The following is a 21,207-nucleotide window of genomic DNA, read 5'->3' on the forward strand; positions in this document are numbered from 1 at the left end:
CTTCTATCATTCAAGACCCTTTGCATTGTTTCTCATCATTGCTCACTGGAACAGCAGAAATCTTCCTTCCAGATCTTGCACTGCAGCAAACCTCCCCCACTTGGAAGTCCTTAAAACCCACTGTAAGATAAAATTATTTTCCTAAGCCATAGCTGCTTATACATCTCTGCTCTTCACTCACAAGACTGCAATCCAATTAATATTTTCCTTTCCAGGGGGTATTTAATAATCCACAAAATTAAATCCGTCAGTATTGTGCTGGCACTCTTCGTGCCACTGATCTGGGTTTGTTCTGCCTCTGTGTAAAATAATAACTAGTCATTTTATTGGTGCAACACCCATCTTCCAAATCTCTTGACAGTGGACAACATCATGCAGTTGCAGCGTGTCCTGTCCATGACCTGAGTTTGAGGGCCATTAGGAAAACTTCCAGTGCAGAATACATTTCGGAGCACCTCTCATACCCACACCGATCCCCATTTCAAGCTGTCAGCTTTCCCCTGTGAAGTGCTGTATGACCCAAGAGCAGCTGATTTTAGGGACCCTTCTGTGAGAGAGCAGACGTGTGTTTCCACTGCCCTCGGATTAGAAAGCCTTGTGAGCTGAGGCTGTGGACTCAAACTCGGCACCTCTCCCCAGTACCGGATGGGATGTGCAAGTCTCTCCCCCCATTTAAGAACACAACATACCTTCCCTCCAGTTTCTCTATAAAGGTGATGTCTGATAGATTCTTGAATAAAACACTCAAGTTTAACTTACAGGTTTGCAGTGCAACACACAGAGTCCTGAGTGAAGTCCATTAAAAAACAAAACCCACAAACAAACAAACAAAAACCCCAAACAACTAAAAAAACTCCAACAAATGCTAACCTAAACTAAAATGTGCTGGATTAAAAGCAACAATCCAAATCAGCATGAAACCACAAATAAAAATCAACAGACTGTGCCAAAGACCTTGGGGGGATAAAAAGGTTTCTAAGTTTTCTTTACAGAGGGGCTTTTTCCACATTCATAAGGCGGCCCCCAGAGACACGAAGGCACAGTTATGAAAACAGTCCCCTTCACATAAACCCCAAGATTCTCCAGCTCCAATCCTTAAGTCCACAGCAGCTCAGAAAGGAACCTAAATCTAATCTATTCAGTTAAAAGTAAAATTTCAGACTTAATCCTGCCTCTACAGGCAGCCAACTAAATTTTCCAGCAGGAAAAGTCCTCTTCTCATAGGAAAGTTCTCTTCTGGGCTCCTGTCCGGTGTGGGAGTCTCCCCTGATTGGGCCAGCCTCAGACTATGGACCCCAGAAATCTACTCGGAACCCCGGGGATCTCCTCCTTTCCCCCTGCACGGCTCAGCTCCTGGCTTCCCAGGCAAACTGCAGCGCAGGCCGGTGGCCAGGAGGGCATCGCTGGGGAAGGACAGTGAGCACGGCTGCAGCCAGAACCCAACAGCACAAGTCACACAAAGCCATGCTCTGGGGGGGATGCAGAGCTCCCTTCCACCCCTGCGCCTCGGAAACGGGGAGACAGAAGAACGCTCAGGAATCTTAGGGCTAAATAACAGAGACTTTGCTGATTACAGGCATTCAGGATTTTAAGCAGATTGTTACTTTTGCCATCTTTGACAAAGTCTCGGACTAACGCCTTAACCTCAGGGGCATCGACAGAAAACAACAACAACAATGATGACGAAAAGCAAAAAGAAGCAAATAAAAAGAATCCCATATAAATCAAAACAAGAGCAAAACACAGCCCCAGTAAGCAAATGAATTACCACTGTCATTGCCCAAGTTATGCACAATTGCCATGTGTCTTGACATGCAACGAAGACGGGGTAAAAAAAAAATAGTAATTCTATCGTGCCTTCTGTTTGGTTTGAGCATACCACAATAGCTTTTTGAAAGCCTGCCTTTCCTTCTTTACCTGTGACCCGAACCTGAAACTCCAACAGGGGCTATCTTTCAAACAGATCCCCTGCCCAAGAAAAGATGGGAAGAGCATGAGGAGCAGCCCATGACCAGTCCCAACACACTTTCAGAGACAGCATGACTAGTAAGAAAAACACAGTAAGGGTCACGCTCTGTCTGATAAGGGAAACAATCCAAGTATATCTATTGTAAGGAATGCCTTTCTCCTGTTAGACTGGGTATGTGATGCTGGACTTTGCAAATCTAATTTTGGTTGAGCAATGAAGATGTTAGTGCTGTTCTCAAGACCATTTAGGTTTCCCCCTCGCTCTGGTGAGAAAGACCAGGGCTGGTGAGCGCACGCTCAGGAGCAGCCCCGGCTGGGGGTTGAAAGTGGAGATGGAGAGAATGTGTAGGAGGTATTTGGAGCCCAGAGGGAAGTTCGAGGGGGACAGAAGGAACCCTGTAGTGAACGGGTTTCACCAGAACAGACAGGAATCCATCCAGGGCTCCAACCAGGATGAACTGTGTCCACCCAGAACTGGCAAGTACAAATATGGGGGAAGACCCCTGTTCACATCTGTGTGACCGCTCGGCGCCCCATGCCTCCACAATGTGAAGGATTTGAGACCTGTGGTGTTTCTCCCCTCCAGACCCGAAAAACCTGGGGTGCCAAGGCCTGGGTAGAAGGAAAAGGGGACGGGGCAGTCACAGAGGCAGAGCTGCTCCCCAGAAGGGCAGGGGGTGGGGAGCCCCGTTCCCCACCGCTGCAGAACTGGGCAGAAAAGCCGACAGCGCTACACCACGCAGCCCCCACTCCCCCCCGCCCCGACGCCTGTGCCGGGCTGAGGATGCTCCTATGCAGCCCCCAAATCGGCCCAAGGGATGTCCCCCCCCTCCGCCCCCCAGCGCGGCAGGGAGCCTCCTGCACTCCCCCACTCCCGGGGCCCCTCCCTGCAACCCCCCCCAACTCGAGGCGACCCTGCGGCCCCTCAGGGCCCTCCTGCCCCCCGCCTGCCCCCCCCGCCGCTGATTGATGGCTGCCGGCGGGGGCGGCCGCGGCCCGGGGGAGGCGGCGCCAGGGCGGCCGGCGCGACGCGGCTGCTCCCCCCCCGCCTTTCTCCGCCTCGCAGGAAACCGGCGGTCGGTGGCGGAGCTGGCCCCGGCGCCGGCCGCTGTCTGCAGCTGCAGCAAACGAGCTGAGACGGGGCGGCGGGGGGCGGCGGAGCCGGGCTCGGCGGGGGGGGGCGGGCGGGGGGGGCGCCGTGCCCCTCCCGGCACCGGGGAGGGGGGGGGGGAGGGATGCGGCGCCAGCCCCGGCGGGCCGGGGGGGAGGGGGGGGGCGGCCCGGCTGTTTCGGTGCTCGCCGAGGCGGGACGGGGGTTGGGAGCTGAACTGGAGGTGGCCCCGAGCGCTGGTAACGGGTCCGGCCCGGGGGGGCGCGGGGGGTGTTGGCGCTCCGGCTCCTGCGTTCCATTCCGGATCAAACCCTCCTCTCCCCAGCCCCAGAACGGCCGCGGGGGCTGATTAAAGCCCCCGACGTGACCGGTGTGGCCGGCCAGGCCTGGAGGAGCTGGCCGTGAGCGCTCCCGGGGGAAGAGCCAGGCCGGGGCCTTGGAGCGCTCCCCCCGCTGCCGGCGGTTCGCAGCGGGGGGAGGATGCTGGTGCCTACGGGCAGCTGCTCTGCCCCATTACAAAGACGATCCTTGAGTTTTTCTGGCCTGTTCCCGCTGTCCAAGGACTGATTTCGGTTCAGCAGAACCAGCTCCCCCTCTCCGGACCCCCCCGTGTGATAACACGGTAGCACAAGGACCCAGGCGCTGCATGTCTCTGCTTACCTACAGTGTAAAATATAAAGCATTTCTACATTTGAGGAGAAACAGCCCTTTGATCTCAGCCGTGCTCAAATCGGTGGTCACTAAATGGGGAAAGATAAAAACCGTGCCCGATTTTTAATCCCCCTTCTTGTGTAACTTGAATGTGTCGTGCATGCAGCTATGACGAGGCACTGCCAAAAGGTTTCAGGTTCAAATTGTCCTTTGGTCAGGTGTACGTTCTAATTACAGCACAGAAAAAGGCAGTAAGCACCAAGAAACAGAGTCCCCATAAAAGCTTTCTTTGGGGTTTGTCCTTGCTGTGCAAATTCTGACATCAAAACCCCCTTTAACTAATTCACACAGCCAGGGAAGCGGTAGGAGGCAAGTCCTGAAGGATTTCTTTACTTCTCCTTTCCCAAAACTATACCAACCTCTCTTTTCCTCTCTCTGAGCTCCTCAAGTTCAGTTCTATTTTAAAAGACACTTGTTCCACACAGAGCTGCCTTCCCAACTGTAAATGCACAGCATCCCTGCACAACTATTCAAAACACTGCTGCCAGGGAAGAGCAGTGTGTCATTTTGGCTACCACCTCATGCAACTTGGCACCCAGAACGTGACCAGTAGACAGTGTCCTCTGGCCAGACACTTCTCAACACCAGCAGCGACTGGGGCAGAGCACTTTGGCCTGCAGATCACTGCTTGCTGGCCTCTGACCCACACGACCGGTAACTAAAGCACAAGCAAAAGTCAAAACCGGAGAAAACTTATTACGCTGCATCGCACTTTGCCCCGTGAGCTCGGAGGAACTATGTGAGCCTGTCAGAAAAGCCAGGTTTCAGTCGATCTGGTTTGCTGGGTTTAAAATACCAGGCAGTGCTGCAGTGCAAGTAGTCCTCATGAGCTCGCTGGGCAGTTACTGCTTTGGTACCAACTGCTGCTACGCAAAACAGGCGCCAGAGCCTCACATCACAGAGGTGGCATCTTCACATTCCTGTAACTCTTTGATTATTGCTCTAAGCCCCTTCCCACGTGAATGTGTATATTTGTACACATAAGCATGCATGCACATCTATACTACACAGAAATAATTTAAATTCCCTGCTGTCTGTCATGCAGAGTCATAAAAATACTGCACGTGGAAAGAGATTGTCCGTTTGGTCTCAAAGAAACAATTAAAGAAAAAAATGTTGATTTCAGTGGATAAAAGTCCATAATTCTCCAGCTGCATCTGTTTCCACAGTGCTACTGACAATGTTTTAAGTCACAGTGGGTTTTTTTCAGACTGAGACCCGCTTTAGTTCCACAGACCAACAGCTTTGCCATCCCGTTTTGATCTTATTGTATTTTATGGATATTTTTACACATGATTAAGTGGGTTTAATGCCTTATAGTTTACTATGATTTCAGTAGCTTTTTATTTATAGCACCAACATCTTTTTCATGAAAATGTTGATGTCATATAGAGATTTTGAAAGTCACAGGATAAAGGCAGACAGCAGAAATCACAAGGAACTCAGAAGCTGGGAAGAAAAGCATTAACTGTGAGCTATGACATGAATGTTGTACATGAATGTTTAAGATGAGCTCGTTCCTCCTTAAGTTTATCTGACAAAATTCACTAACGGTTTGTAAACTGTGGCTATTCTGACTCTAACACGTGGGTGCAATTATAATTCCCTCTTGCTTTATTTAGCTATTTTACACAAGGCACCAAAACGAAGGCGCTCAAAACAGGGAAGAGGCTACTGACTGCTTTACCGTTTGCGTGTAGCCAGCTCCCCCTGAAAACCAGAGAGTCTCCCTGCGTGGTGCGTCCCTTAGGTCAAACTGCTCTTCCAGGCTGCTCGGGTTGGAAACTCCTCTCCTGCAAGCCTGTGAGTAGACTGCAGGTACCCTCACGCTGCACGCAGAGCTCTGGCAAAGGCTCAGGGACTGACAGTTCCTCCCGCTCAGAGATCACGGTTTCATGATCACAGAAGCAACGGGATTTTTTTTTTTTTTTTTTTTTTTTTTTAAGGGAAGGAGGCGGAGAAGAGGGGAGATGTCTTAACTAAAGCACATAGTTTAACAATAATCTTACCACTGGAGACGAAATTCGACACCCAGGGCAATCACAGATTGGAGGATGTACCTGTAAGATTCCTTTGGACATAAGAGTCTTCAAACTTTTCCCTGGATGCAGAGGGGAAGAAAAAAGAAGAAGGATCAGCACTTTTATAAAAGGAAAGTATTTGAGGGGGGGGACGGGGACACCACGCGTCTCCTGCCACACAAACACCCCTCCCCTTGCCTGCCAGCACCCCCCGCCTGCCCCTTCCTCCAGCTCTCTCCCCTGCAGATGCCCCGGGCAGAAGCAGCTCGCCAGTCCCGGCCTCACCCCGGCTACCGCCGCTCCCGCAGCCCAGAGGGAGCCGAGGCCGAAGGGCGCAACCCGGAGCGGCAGCGGCCAAACCCGCGCAACCTGCGCGCACCCACCGCCACCCGCGCAGCCGGCCCCCACGCCGGGGGACGGCCGGGCGAGAGGGGCAGCCCGCTCCCCCCTGCTCCTCCGGGTCCGTTTCACCTCAGTCCTCCTGACTCACCCCAGAGGAATTGAGGTTTCCCGAAGGCAGCCGGGAGCCCGGCAATAAAAGAAAGAGAAGAGATGAGCGGAGTGAGGACAATTAGCGCGGCCCCCGCAGTGATTCCCCTTTTCTCTGGCGATCGATAAACAAGGCGAGGTGTCAGTCACCTCCTAATAGACCCCTGGGCTGGCACCTCCAGCTCGCAGCTAATTACGTGTCGTCTCAGGTCCCCCCGCCCTCCCCGCAGGACCAGCCGGGTCCCCCCCGCTCTCCACCTGCCGCCCGCCCCGGCAGCTCCGCCGCGCCAGCCCCGGTGCCGGGACTGCGGCGCTGGCTCGGGCTGGACCGGAGGCGGGAGGGGAGGGGAGGGGAGGCAGGGCAGGCTCCCGTCAGCAGCCGCCAGCGCCGCGGAGGTCCCGCACCACCCAGCTGCAAGGGGAACACCCCCCCCATACACCCCACACACACACGCCCCCCCCCTCCGCCCCGCCCGCCCCCCCCGCCGGGGCTTGTCCTCACCCGGCGCGACGGGGCTGCCGCTCCCCCGCGGCTCTGCCCGCCGCCGCCGCCGCCGGCTCCGCGCCCCGCCGCGGAGAGAACCCCGCGGGGTGCGGAGTTGGCGCCGGCCCCCACGCGCGACGCTGAACACCGCCCCCCCCCCCCCCGCCGCCAATATCCCCGGTGTTCAAAACCTCTGCCCGCGAGAAATGAAACTTCTCTCCTAGAAGAGAGGAGCCCCCCCACCCCCGGTAACACCCCCCCACCCAACAACTGTTCCCAAATCGCTCGGGGAAAAAACAAAAAACAAAAAACAAACAACAAAAAAAACCCGAAAAAAAAAAAAAAAAACCAAAAAAAACCCCACAATCAAACTTCTCACCGGAGAGCCCGGTACCGGCGAGGGGAACCGGTAAAGAGGGACAGGGGGTGCTGAGGGGAGGGGGGGGCACGGCCTCGGGGGATGCGGTGCTGGGTTCTCCCCCCCCCGCCTTGGCTCCCGCTCCCCGAGCATGGGGGCGAGAGGGAGGATGCTAAGGAAGAGCGGAGCGGCGCGGGGAGCCCGGCACAAGCCGAGTGGCGAGTGGAGCCCGGCACAAGCCGAGTGGCGAGCGGCGCCTTTACCTTTGTGCCTGATGCTGCGCTTCCAGTCCTTGGCCGTCTCCCTGCCGCTGACAAACTGGAACTCGTTGGGGGTGAGCCACTCGCCCCGGTACCGGATAGAGGGTCCTTTGCTCCCCTGGCACAACTTATTGATGTAGAGCAGCGCCTTGTTCTCCCCGCACTCCACCTCGATGCAAGGCTCTCCGTTGTCAAAGAAGGGCTGGAAATCCGGGATGGAGGAAAACCTCTCCAGCATCAGGTCCTCGGGGAGGTGGTGGGGGTGGTGGGGGTGGGGGTGGTGGGGGTGGTGGGTCTCGTGGAAGCCCAGGTACGCGCGGTGGGCAAAGATCTGGTCGTAAGCCGGAGGGTGCGGGGTGACCACCGGAATGGCAGCGGCGGCCAGAGGGGCGAGATAGTCAGGTAAGGTTTCCATGGGCTGGTTAAAAGCTGCCAGGGCCATCTCTTCCCTGTCAAGTCGCTCCTTCTTGATAGCAGGCATGGTGCTGCCGCGCTCCCTCCTCTCTCCAAAGCACAGTGGCTCTAATGTCTCCGGTTCAACTTGCCCCCGCTCTGGCTGGAGTTTGGCTGAAATGCGCCAGCAGCAGCAGCAGCAGCAGCAACACAAGCACCTTTGGCGCTCGGGTGCCGGAGGTGGCTGGTATCCCCCGGAGCAGCCCGCTAACAAATCTCCTGGGCTGGCTCCCCAGCAGAGCTGTCTGGGATCCCTCTCCCACGGAGAGGCTAATGTACCGTAGACCCGGGAGCTGCTGTGTGGCTCGCAGATCTGCCCCTCCGGACTAATACCTGACATCTCGGAGAGGTCTCTGCTGCCGTAGACATTATTTTGGTTTAAAAAAAAAAAAAAAAAAAAAAAAAAAGCTTATTGATTCCCCTAGATCGACCCACCTTCTCACCAGGCTGGAGGGTTCCCCGCCGCCCACCCAGCCCCCTTTCACCCTCCCCCCCCCCTCCACCTCCTTCCTTTAAACTGACACCTGGTTTATTTATTTATATGCAATAATTAAAATTAAACGCTGCGCCCCCGCCGCCGCTCCGCCGTCCCCTCCCCTCCCCGCCGGCGCCCGCCGGGCGCGGGGAGGACGGAGCCCCCCGGCCGGTGCCGGCTCCCCCCGCTCTGCCCGCGGGGCTCCAGCCACCCCGGGCGGGCGGAGAAGTTTCCCGGGGGCCGCCCGCCTTCACCTGCAAAGTGCAGACTCGCCCCGCTCCCACCGAAGGCTTTTATGATCCCTGCGAGTTGGTATTTAATTGCCACTCCTGCACAAAATTTTCAAACCCGTGGTATTACGTTCCACCGATCTCTGTACACACACACATCTCTGTAGAGCCGGGCGCCCAGAGACGCACCCACATCCCCACCGCCAGCCCGTGCCCGGCGCGGCAGGCGCTCCTGCTCCCCCCAGCCCCTCAGCGCCTCGCTGTGTTGGGCTACTGGGCCGGGCTCCCCTCCGAGCCGGGACAGACAGATATTGATCCGTGCTCAGAAGTCACGGTATAGTTCAGAGACTCTGACCAAACAAGATTTCCCTCCGCCGCCGCCGCTTCTCTAACTTGGCCCATTTAAACAGCAGAGGCGCTTGCAAGCGCCGCGCCGGCGGCGGGGAGAGGGGGTGAGCGACGGACGGCGGGGCCAGCCCCCGGCTCCTGGGGGCTCTCCCGTGCACCTTGCTCTCCTCAGCAGGCTCCCCTAGTCTACCTTGAGAAGGCAGGCTGGAGCCTTCTCTTTTCCCAGGCGGTGATGTAGCAAGACACAGTATAAATTTGTTTTTTTTTTTTCTGGGATGAGCTGTGGCACAAGGTCCATGTGAAACTGCCCCGAGAGGACAACACAGCCCAAAATTAAGTGGCGTGGTTGTTACAGAGATTTGTCACATCAACAAGATGGAGTTCCCTACCCTTGGATGCTAAGCAGGAGAGACTGTGCAGGAAGAATCCTACCTAGAAGGGAAATAAAAATAAATCATCCCCTTAAACACAGTAGAAGAAATACGCCCCACAAGTCTTACAAGGTGGCAGAACAGGGAGAGTTGTGTATGAGGTCTGTCTCAGAGCTCCCAAAACAACACAAAGTTCTTTGCTTTGTCCCAAGGTGTGTCTCTTATTACTTGCTTTCTTACAGGGGGAGGCGGTGGCAGGCTGAACTTGCCCTCCAGCCAGCAAGAAACGGATTTGCTGTTGCGACAATCAGCCGTTGCAGAGTCCGTGGGGTAGTCTCTGAGCAGGATTAGCCCCTGCCGCTCCAGCACCAGCTCTCAGAATCTTGGAGCATTCCCAGACAAGGAGAACGACCACCACCTCCTAGCATCTTTATGGGAAAGCTGCTTTTAGCTTCATTTTGCTGTTGGGGAAGCAGAAGCGTAAAGAGGCCGAGGTGGGGAAGGTGAGCGCTGTGCTCCCGCTGGGGTTGTGCAGCTCCTCTGTCCCGCTGTGAGAGAACACAGGCTAAAACAGGCGATGAGTTCACATTCGTGCACCAAGGGATTGGCCCAAGATCTGATGGGTGTTATTTGCTGCCCCCCTTAGCTCTCAGCTGACAGCTACCCCTCTCTACAAAAAGTCTGATGGACCACTTGTGGGACAAGCCATTGCTTTGTACCCGTAAAGGTGGAGGAAACCCCCTCCCTGGGGTTCAGCTGATCTGGGAATGGGACCTAAGCCCCAAACCTCAGTTTTCTCTTGACACTACTTGACCACGATCCTTGTTTCTTGCCTATTTATTCTCAAGAAATGAAAGCTCTGGGAGCCATCCTTGCTTCTTCCTCTAATGAAGGAGGCAGATATACATACCCATCAAACCCTCTCATTTAGGCTTTCAGGCTTAGGCTCTTATTCTTAATGCTTCTGATTGCTCAAGATGACAGAGGAAAAATCACTTTCTATTATCACCTAATGAACCAAGGAAAATGCTTGGAAGAGGCTCTGGGAGACACAGGCATCCTCTGTGAAAGCATATAAGAGGATTCTGGATGGAGGTCAGGTGAGAAGGCCATGCAGGGAGAAGAACTGCTCGCTCTTAACGCTCCCAGAAAACCTTCGTGCCTGGCATACCTAGAACTGCACTGAGCCCTCTGCAGAGGCTTGAGAACTCCTTCAGACTTCCTTTGACTCCATCTTCTTTGGAACTTGGCTTCCTGGGACTGACCTCACTTTTCACAGGGGAGTGGGTACTTTTTCTCAAAGCCCTCTTTCTTTTTTACAGCCGTAAGGGTTACTGTTCTTCTTCCATCTCCAATCTTAATGGCAACTTCACCTCCGAGTGTAGGGAGAGCCGTCTTCAAAGACAAGTCTCCAGGAGGGGTCACAGGAGAGCAGAACAAGGATGGCCTTCATCCTCCAGGAACAAACCCTTCTGCAGTACTTACTTCTAGACTTCTCAGGTCTCTGTGGTTTGGATGCACGCTCAAATCTAACAGCACTTGGCCTTACCATCCAGCCTGCCCCTATTAAACAGCTGTAACGAAGCCTTTCCTAACACAGGGAATTCTTATTTACCTTTTATTTTCAAGGTGACTTCCCATGGGGTTTTCCCACTGCATCTCAGCCCCATTGCTTTTTACCTCTAAGGAAACCAGGCTTAAACCTGGACCTAGTCATAAGTGAGGTGAATATGCTGCAACTTCATTCTCGAAGGGCAGCACCTACTTGGCTGTTTTATTCCTGGAAAAAACAGGCACTTGCTGCCAGTCATGACGTAGATGCACTGGCCAAGCTGTGTAGAGGTCCAGCACTGGAGGAGGAAGGCCGTGTGACAGGGGCTCAATACGAGGTGCATGGCTTGGACCAGGCAGGGTTTCTTGCACACCTGTAAGATGTTCTGGCAGAACTTGGTGAAGTTTGGGGGGAATCAAGAGGCTCAATTTCAGGCCGATCTAAAGTTACTAACAAGTCCTCCCTACCCCTCTCCACTGTAATAAAGAACAAGAGCTCTGTCTGGATGTCTTGAGTCAGACAGCAGGAGTCTCAAGTTGTTCAGATCCAGTCTCGTAACAGTAGAGCTTTCAGGATTAGTGTGAACAGATTCACCACTGGAGAGCAGATCACAGAGATCCAAGCAAATCCACACACATATGGTTGGAGAGAGAACCGAGTACGCTTTGCAAATTCCACACTGAGGAACTGGAACACATTTTCAAGTCTGGGGGCACAAATGACCATGTCTTTTTGTTGTGTGTTTCCACAGCACCTAGCAAAGTGAAAGCATGATTCTGAATTTGCTCGCAGAGGGGTTACCACAGGAAACATAGTAAATAGCGATCATTTCCAACGTTTAGTTCTCCACCTCTGGAATACATCATGTTGGATTGAAACAAAACCTGGATCTTTTATTTCTCTCAGGTCAAATGTGTTAACAACTGTAAAGAGCTAGCTGTGCTGTAAAGCGTTTTACAAGAAGAGATGGTGCTTCAAGCACAGGTCTGAAAGTTAAGAGATAAATATTTTCCTCCTTATCCTATCACCAGTCTCATGGACAAATTACTTATCCTGGATGTGCCTCCATTATTAGACCCATAAAAGGAAGGGAAACTTCCTAGATGTAATTTGTTATTTACATGTGTGACAGTAAACCTCTGAGTTTCTAACTGAGATCAAAGGTCCTTTGTGCTGAGTGTTTTAAAAACTCATTGCAGATGCAGGCCCTGCCCCTTTACAGGAAAGACAGGTTGAGGCTGGGAGGAGAGAGACTCCCAGGTACATGTAAAATGACTAGCCTGAGTTCAGACACTAATCCAGAGCTCCTGTCTTTCCAGGATTCCAGGACAGATGCCATACGCGCCGTCTCTGGCACCATCATGCCTCTGCCTAAGCTAAGCTAAACGAGCAGATACAACGTTCTGTCCGCACAGCTGCATCTACAGCACTGGTCTTGCTGACCTTGTCGCAGCAGGTCTGTAGCATGAGTTTCTCACAGTCCAAAACTAACTATGCCAGCAAAGTTCTGTCCTGTACACCAGAAGAGCTTAGATAATAAAACAGGTCTTTCAACAATTGATGTAGTATCCACTGAACCACATTGTTTCCCCCAAAGATGCTGGGGTGCTTAGCCTTTCAAGACTGCAAGTTAACAGCTCCTCTCCCCACTTCTCTGTCTTTCCACAGAATTACCCTGACACTGTCACACCAGCGATGGAAAGCAACAACTCTGTCGCTACCAAATCGCTGAGCCTACCCAAAGGCAGGGAAGGAGACCAAAGAGCCACACCACCACCTCCCGAGCCAGCCAGATTCACACCCTCCCCAGGGTCCTTCACAGTCTCAGAGGACATCAGGGCCATCTAGCAGCCAGGATTCACTGCTTTTTGTCTTTTATTCCTTGCCAGGTGTAGCCCAGCTCTCTGCTCGCTGCATGTGAGCAGCCAGCCATGCTGCCAGAGTCATGCTCAGCGGGATCAGTATTGGAGGTAATAGTAGCCTCAGGCCAGACTGCTTCATTATGAGAGATATTTTGACAGCCCAGCAGCAAGAGCAACAGCAGGGAGGGCACAGGTGGGTATTCAGGGGAGCAGGGTTGGGAAGGAGGATGCTGGAAAGGGCTTTGCCTCTGAAAAAAAAAATATTTTCTCAGGAACTGGTGGGCCATATCCTTTTTAATCTCACTGATACAGAACACTGCCTTTTACACCAATTTATTGGAGTGAAAAAGGAGCACCATGGAACTACTGGAGTTTTTTTCTCCTCAGAGTTTTTTCTGGCTTTCTTGAAATTAGTCTCATGGTAGCATGAGCCCACACAACAAACCAGAGCTGTAAATGGCATACATCCCTGTCCAATGCAGGCATTTCGTGTGCTTCCAAGAGAACAGCCTGGGACAGTCAAGGGTGGTTTAAGAAACTCTCTTCTTCTCATCAAACTATTTCACAAAACACCTCTTCCAAATCACCTTCCCTACAAGTGTAGCTATGTGACCAGGCTAAGTAGACCAGTACTCAAAAAACTAGAGGAATTAAATGTCTGTTGGGGAGAAGTGATGGAAGTTTTATCTGGGAGGCAAAGACTCTAATTTTAAACTAGCTGTTCTGTTCTTCTAAATAATGAATAACTTCCCAGGCAGGGAACACATTTTCTGTTCTCTCTCTGACTTGGTATAGTGGCTATGCTGTGCTGTAAACAGTCACCTGGCCTATAGCCTAGAGACCTTTGTATGCTGCTACACGGGCTGCACAGCAAGAATCACCCCGCGACAGCACTGGGAGGCTGCCTGTGCACCGAGTGACCATTTTCCTTTGTGATGTGTGTCCGAGGATACAGCACTGCAAAACCTATCAAATGATAGAAGGACTGATTCATCTCCCTTCCTTACTGGCTGAACTTCAAGCATGTTGTGGTGACTTAAATCAAAATCGGCCTTGAGGTCCCTGCAACAAGAAGTTTAAATTCAAAGGGCACAAGCCTATTTCCATTAAAACCAATGGCAAATTTTTAGTGACTTCACATTTCAGTGTTCTAGTCCCTCATAACGTAGCTCGAAATTGCTCTTCTCTGCAAAGGTTTTGGAAAACAACAAGCTTAGCTACACTCAAGTGATGCCTCCATGATGTAAAAAGAGCACTTACAGAAATCACCAATGGAATAAGGCCTTACGTGTCAAACCATCCTCTCTGACCCTTTACTTCTAAGACAAGAGCTGCCTTTTTTGCAGTTCCAGTTGTTGGACAGTTTCCCTGTGCTTCTCTCTTCATTAACCATACTCTTTGTGCATATTGCAATTAAAACCGCATCTTTCTCCCTTGTCTAGTCCTTTCTCCTCAGAGGTTATTTATTGCTAATTTGTAGCTGTTGTGAAAGACTTGAGATATCAGGGTTGTAATGCAGAAGAAAGCCTCCACCAACTTCTCTCTTTTTCCTAAAGCTTTTGTGCTACTCTGCTTCACTGCTAAGAAAAACTCACTGTATCAGAAGATGGAGAAATGATGCTCACATTGTATTAATCTAAAGCTTGGCTGTGTCCCAACACTTGTATATCAGTTTTTGCTATTCCATTTCCCCAACTTCCTGCCCGCCTTCCCTCCTACAATCATCGTAACTAAAAGATACAAATAACAAAAGATCCAAGAATCTGAGTATAGCTGGAATCTATTGCTGGGTTAAAATGATAAAAAAATCGGTGACCATTGGAAAGAAGATAACATTAGGTGTTCCATCCCAATGTCAAAGAGTGCCGTAAAATAATGAGCCATCTCGCTCTCTCTCAATTCACAAGTGTATACAAACACATGTGCACAAACAGAGCACTTTTTTTAGGTTAGGCAGATGAACCTTGTTAGCTAATCCTTTAGATGTGTCAGAAGAGTCTAGTGTAATCAAGGTGTGACTGCTTTTAATACACACTAGAAAGATCAAATTAAAGACTAGGTAGAACCTGCCTTGACCAATTTAGAAGGTGCTGAAGTACACACTACCTGAGGTGGCTTACAGTTTTCGAACACATTAATTACAGCTATTATGTTCTAAAGTCTTTAAATCACCGGGCACCTCTGCAGACAGGTTTTGTATTGTTCTAATTCTCCTCCTTTCTAGAAATTGATGTCGTGTAGTCTATGCCCTAGTAATGATGGGACTGGTGTACATCACCTCTCCACTACTATAACTGCACCCCACTAGAGAGCTCTGCAAATTCCACTAGGAATGTTTCTGAACAGTTATTGTTAGAGCAATGTGAAGCTTCATGTGTAGATAGGCCCTAGGCAGGGCTGTGCCTATAGTGCAGTTTCAGTTATGACTGCATCTGCCATAGCCAAGTGTTAGTAAATTAACACTGGTACTCTAAGAAGACATCACACAGGAGCTCCATCAACAGGGACCTACATTTCTGTAGGGAATTCTCACTGAATTTGTGCCGCTGTGCTTTCTTTGCAATTGTTTCAGGGACTGTCTAGATCAATGCCTGTACAGGAAGGCAGTCATAACCTCAGCATCACTGTGACCAGAACTCTTCCAGGGTCTCTTCTACAGGTGCACTGTAATTTGAACAAAACACACCCAAAGACATACCCACAGTCACAAGCATAAGCAGAGTCCCCAGTGAACTCGCAGAGACAAACACAAATGAACAACTTTGTACTCACTCCTCACTCACTCCTTGCTTGCTCCTCCATTGTTATGAATAAATGCTGGGTCGGGACCACGTGAAGGCTTCTCTGGTTTGGGTTTGTTTTTCTTTTAAATCTTACATTCCTAGAAAAAGAGATTCGTTCAAGTAAACTTGCTCCCACGACTACACTGCAAAAGGGTGTTTTAAAAACTTAGATAAGATGTAAGAAAAGAATAAGAAAAACAAAACAAAGGGAATTTTAACAAATATGTAAACAGGCATTTACACATTTGAACCTTCTCACGGTGATTTGAGTTCCTTGGAAGAAAAGCAACTTTTCTGCTCCTTCCCTTGCGTTGCTTCATAGCAAATGCAGCATGCTTGTGGACAAGAGAAGCTGCCTGCTGCAACTAGTTAGCACTGAGTTTTATTTGTTTGTCAGACTTCCAAACTTGAACTTTTCTACATGTGGAGTCAGGCATTCCAACTTCTATTTCTGCCTATTTTGCTTCACTATGTGACTGCAGCAATCCACCTGGTGACTCCAAACTCAGGTTCTTCACTCATAAAACAGAGAGAAAACTTCTCTGTAAAGCAGAGCTGGGAAGCACAACGCTTCAGGTGTTCACACTCCTCGTTCATTTCTATCTCATACTATAGATTTCTACAGCTCTTTTTCTCAAGTTCAATAACTCAGTCACTGAGCAAAACCAAGTAATCGTGAGCCATAACACACCACAAGTGGCAAATGCAGAAATGTCAGAGCAAGCAGTTTACAAGTAATTTTGATGTCTAAAAATTGTTCATCAAACTCTTCGGCAAATACTTAAAAATAACTATTTTGTTCAGCAGGAGAAAAGGATTTTGTGTGTCATACATCTTCTTGCCTTAGCCAAAACGAGTCTGCATCCAGACATGGCACAAACTATTCTCACTCACTCTTCACACTCAAAGGCAGCCCTGCAAACAGATACACTGTCAGCACACACTTAAAAAACTACTCTGTGCACTGTCACAAAGTTTAAAGTTTTGCACCAAGAGGAAAGGCCAAAAAGGTATTTTGAACACTGTGCTGTTCCCAAAAGCTATTCCTTCCGACTGCTGTCTGTAGCACAGAGTTAGCCATAGCTTGGATAAAATGATGGGAACAGCTACAGTCCTGGAGCGACTGACACACACAGAGTAGTAGTGACAGCCTGGCACCAAGGGTCATCCATTGTTAGACACAGACACACAGAGATGCACGGGCATGTGCGCTCAGAAAAAAAAAAAAAGAAAAAGATTCTGGGTAAACAAGAGAGCTAATTTTTCTTTGTTTTGTGCCCTGAGAAAGACAGGAAGAGCTAAAATATCAAACCCGAGGTTCTGTGCATATCAATTGGTAAGAGACATGCTGCTGAAATAGTTTGGCTTTATGGGAGCAGTCATCAGAATTTCAGTCGCTAACATTTCAGCCATATGGTAACTTGCATCTCATCCTCAGCAGACTAACAGATGTGCCAACAGCTGAAGGGGCAAAAAGCTGGGTTCCAACACACATTTCATTTTTCACTACCCGGGAAAGACTTAGGAGGAAGTTGGGGCCAATTACTGAGGATAAGTAGTGGAGGAAAGAGATCTTTTTAAGTTCCTGTCTTCCCTTTTAAGTACATCAAGCATGCAGACATTTCTCACACGTGCTTTGCACCCAGATGCAATGCTGGCATTAGCCATAAACCACTGCATATAGGTTAAAGCTGCAATGACCCTAAAATAAAAAAGCCTAATCCATTGTAAATATCCAGAAGACACTCAAGTCTATTACCACCCAACTGCTTGTTACTTCCCTTCAGTTCTTAAGGAGTCTGTCTCTGTGCTGTGGTCTCTAATCACAATTACAGCAAAACACTGATTAGGATGCATGTGGGAACATCATAGGGAACAAATATAAAACTGTCTTGACAAAGTAACTGAATGCATTTATAGGGACAGTATTGCTTCTAATTAGCCTTAATTTCCAAAGAATTATTACTTGTTCAAAAAAAAAAAAAAATCTTTATGGATCCTTATCAACTGCAAGATTCTCCCCCTCTCTCCCATTAATACCCGAGAGAGCAGACCTAGCATAACTCACAGAGAGTTTTCTGTCTTTGACTGCAATTCTCATTGTTCCAACACATTTGGTATTTTCGTTATAACTACAAAGATAGTATCAGTTCTCTAGAGCGAATATGGAAATCAAGTCCCAATCTGGATTAACCTTCAGACTACCACAAACACATTGTGCTTCTTCAAAGTAACCTGTGTGTTTGTACACACGTGCACATAAACACACACGCTGGCCATACGCACCTGTGCAATTTTACACCTCATTCTAAGCAGATTGGTACTTTGCTTCTTGACATAGAGTAATGCAAACCAAGCCATTCATTTCTCTCTTTATAAAATGAATGTGACCCTGTTAGCATCAACCCTGAGAAGGCCAGGAGACAGTGCAAACCCAGGGAAACAGACTCCCTTAGAGATGTTATATCCACATTATTCTGGGCTGAGCCTCCCATTCTTTCTCCTCTCTTCCTCCCTTAGTTTCCTGGTCCCCAAGGCTAGTGCTCAGAGTTTCCACATGCCCCTACCATTTGCTTCCATCCTCACAGAAGAAACACTCCATGGTGTTTTTCTCAGGACATGTGGCATGGTAAAACAGGAGGCTCTAGACACCAGAAGTCATTAGGCTAACTCCGGAACAGCAACTTGGAGTCTTTTCTGAGACAGTTGACATCTTCCCAGATCCTTAATTCTATGGAGAGAAAAAGGGGCTTAACCTATTCCTTCATCACTAACAGGACCGTGTAAAAGAACTCTCTGAGACGCTTCAAATCCAATGGCATCCACCTTCTTCTTTTTTTTTTTTTTTTTTTTTTTTTTTTTAAGAGAAGTATGAAATGCCACCAGGCCCAGCATCCTCTGAGAACAGACTAAAACCTACCAAATCATCAACACCAAGGGGGTTTCTTCAGAGGAGGTGTCACCAAGTACCGACATAGGCCCAGTCCTACTTATTGATGTGGCAGGAAAACAAGCACACAAGCACACGGTTCAAACTATGATACAGTTCTGTGCATGCCCCACACCTTTTCTGCAAACATTTTAGACCTTTTTAGCAGTGTGGTTTTATCTTCGCTTTGAGTTGATGGCAGCTACTGCTGCAAGAAAGCTCAAAAATGCCTCCAGCGGCCAGAACACCTGCATCAAGACAAAGCAGGGAGAACTGAATGACCTGCTTGAAACAGCTTGTGCTCCAGTGCTCAGACATGAAGGTTCACATCATCTAAGAGAACAAGAGGTTCCTAAAAGAACCCATAAACCCAGCTCCAAATCTCAGCTCCAAAAGCAACCGACAACCTGCCCTTGATTATAAAGTTCAGCACAGTAATGTGTCTGCTTAATTTTCAGCCACCCCTATTTTGAAATTCTTCAGTATTTGCTTTCTGTCTTGTTCTTTGTGGAGCTGAGCTCATACCCAAGAAGTCAAGGAGGGTGGTACCCACAGTACATTCACAGACTCTACAGCATGAGCCAGTTTTAGATTCCGCCACTCCTGAACTATAATTCAAGACTCTCTGGCTCAGGGTTGAGGGTCACCCATGTCTGTTCCCTGGGGATATCAGCACTACCAGAGACACCAGCTTTGGTACCCCTTGCTGAGGATTCTCCTCTGCATTTTAGCCTTTATCTCAGGAGGCAAACACAACATTTTACAGAGGACAAAGACACTCTCTGCCCTCTATGCTCTTGTTCTACCTCACGAGTACGTAGGGTCCCAGTCTCCTCTCTATCAGCAGTCCTGGAAGAAGACACAGCTCCGTGGAGTGCTCATGGTCAACAGCCAAGTAAGAGCGACTAGAGCGTGCGTGCCTGGGTGAATGCAGCTTCTTTCTCCATCTGGAGCTATAAGCCTTCACGATAAGTGTGTGACTGGGTGTTTTCATTCGTAAGGAGATCCTCAAGAGGTTGTTACAGGGAGTAGCTGGCACAGCCCATCTATCTATGTCACTATGGTATCTAGGCACTGTTATCTCATTTCAGATTATAGATGATTATGGAAAACATTTCATTCGAAAACTCCTGGCCCTTTAGTAACACTAATGCCCTCTTTTGTGATATTCCCTGAATAAAACCAAGAACGGGTTTTGTCTGCACTAAGAAATTTACCATTAAAATTATAGAGCCATTTCATACTGCAAAACTCCCACTTGGGAAGCTTTTCTGAGAGAGGTACTTTTCTGATCTTATTTGTATTACTCAACTGGGGAAAGGCATTATTATTTGGAATAATAATAGAGATCATACTGTTATACCTGCAGTAGTTCAACTACACTGATACTTTGGTAACATTTTTTCAAGCAAACAGACCTTCCTTCTCAGTCTCTCTCATTTTCCATTCTGCCAGTAGTGTGCCACAGGAGAAATTCTAGAAATGCTAAAGATACCTGCAGTGCAATGAGAGCCTATAATCAGACTCTTCTGTGAGACCAGGTGTTTTGGGAGTGGATTTGTCTTCTGATGGAATAGACAGGAAAAGTCCTCCCCAGCTGATTTCTGCTAATACCTTGATCTGTGGCCCATTAATGAGCAACTTACTGCAAAAACCACATCTTTACATTTCAAGTTATTTTCCTTAGGTTGAATGTACTGTTCATGAAAAGATCTAGCTGCCAGAATCAGGCTTTTGACTTGCATATTGGCAATGACAAACTCAAAATTCCCTTTCCATTGATGTTCTTGGAGCTGTCTTCAGACTTGCTGCTGCAATAGCTACCACTAAATGCCACTAAATCAGTAAATCCATTTATTGGAATAGTCATACAAAACTGCAGCAACGAGACACAAACTTAATCCAATTCAAACCTCTTCTAATCAGGAGGAAATAAACATTCAGCTCTGTTCTCCATGAAACTTGAGTAAAAAAGGCTGAAACCTTAAGGATGTAGGTATATGGCAAAGAAAAGGAGACAACACAAATAAACCCTAGCAATAACTCAACGGGATGGGAAGGTGAATGGTGTCCCAAGCACTCCTTTAGCAAAGCACTGAAAATACCTCTGGTGTTGTCCAAGGCCCCTGATTCAAGATATGTCTTTCCATCAGCTCCCAAAAACGCTCAGCAGTAACATCTGGAACCCCCGTCCAATTATAAGATGAAATGCAGGAGGATCAAAGAGAGAGTTTCCCAGCTCTCATGAGAACAAGCTGGAGCGTGGGATAATTAGCAGCTTCTGACTGCTGCTAACCACCTCTTACTTGTTAGCATTTTTCCCTGGCCTTCCCACCTGCATGTGCAGTCCCCTTTGCCTCCCGAGTACCAGGCTCCCCTCCACGTGTGTCTCTTTTAACCTGCCTGTAACAATGGCTGTCCTGACGCATCCTAGAAGTTTATAGCGGTCTCTTTTCTCCTCTACCCATTAACCAGAGGCAAAGCCTTTTGGGATATATTGTCACTGCTTCGGAGTGGGGGTGAAAGCAACAGATGGGGGTGGGAGGAAGAAAAAAAGGGTTCAAAAGCTCTGGGGATCCTGGTGCATCTGCAGACAAGCAGGCAACACCAGGAGAGAAATACAGCTAGACAATAACAAAATAGTATTTACTTCTTGTACTGCCCTGTGTCCAAGAAGTTCTGATCAGGATGAGAGAGGTGTAATTCACTGCGAGAGAGGAACATTTGATCGCTACTTCCCACTTTTTTTTTTGAACTGGCTAATACATCGCAGGCAGCCCAGAAGTTTCAAGCCTGAAAGGC

General features: G+C 49.2%; 1 protein-coding gene and 1 long non-coding RNA gene across 7 annotated transcripts in view; one reads left to right on the plus strand and one right to left on the minus strand.

Moving 5' to 3' along the window:
* SAMD11 (sterile alpha motif domain containing 11) overlaps nucleotides 1-8,210 on the minus strand; it is a 127,543-nt gene extending 119,333 nt beyond the window's left edge. Inside the window, exons 1-2 of one of the 6 annotated variants that reach the window (XM_074924572.1) lie at nucleotides 7,406-8,210; nucleotides 5,851-5,891 (exon numbers count right to left, since the gene is read on the minus strand). In XM_074924572.1, the coding sequence (XP_074780673.1) occupies nucleotides 5,851-5,891; nucleotides 7,406-8,195 (831 nt within the window). In that variant the 5' untranslated portion in view covers nucleotides 8,196-8,210. Of the gene's footprint in view, nucleotides 1-5,799; nucleotides 5,892-6,301; nucleotides 6,579-6,802; nucleotides 6,824-7,405 lie in introns of those variants that run through there. The other 5 variants (XM_074924573.1, XM_074924574.1, XM_074924576.1 and 2 more) reach the window with 5 other exon arrangements.
* LOC141969125 (uncharacterized) lies at nucleotides 7,561-15,508 on the plus strand. Its single transcript, XR_012634995.1, has 4 exons — nucleotides 7,561-7,643; nucleotides 9,522-9,782; nucleotides 12,151-12,287; nucleotides 12,500-15,508. It is a non-coding gene; the product is annotated as an uncharacterized LOC141969125 (long non-coding RNA).
* The last annotated feature ends 5,699 nt before the right edge of the window (nucleotides 15,509-21,207 follow it).

Source organism: Athene noctua, chromosome 22 (assembly GCF_965140245.1).
Source record: "Athene noctua chromosome 22, bAthNoc1.hap1.1, whole genome shotgun sequence".
NCBI lineage: Eukaryota > Metazoa > Chordata > Aves > Strigiformes > Strigidae > Athene > Athene noctua.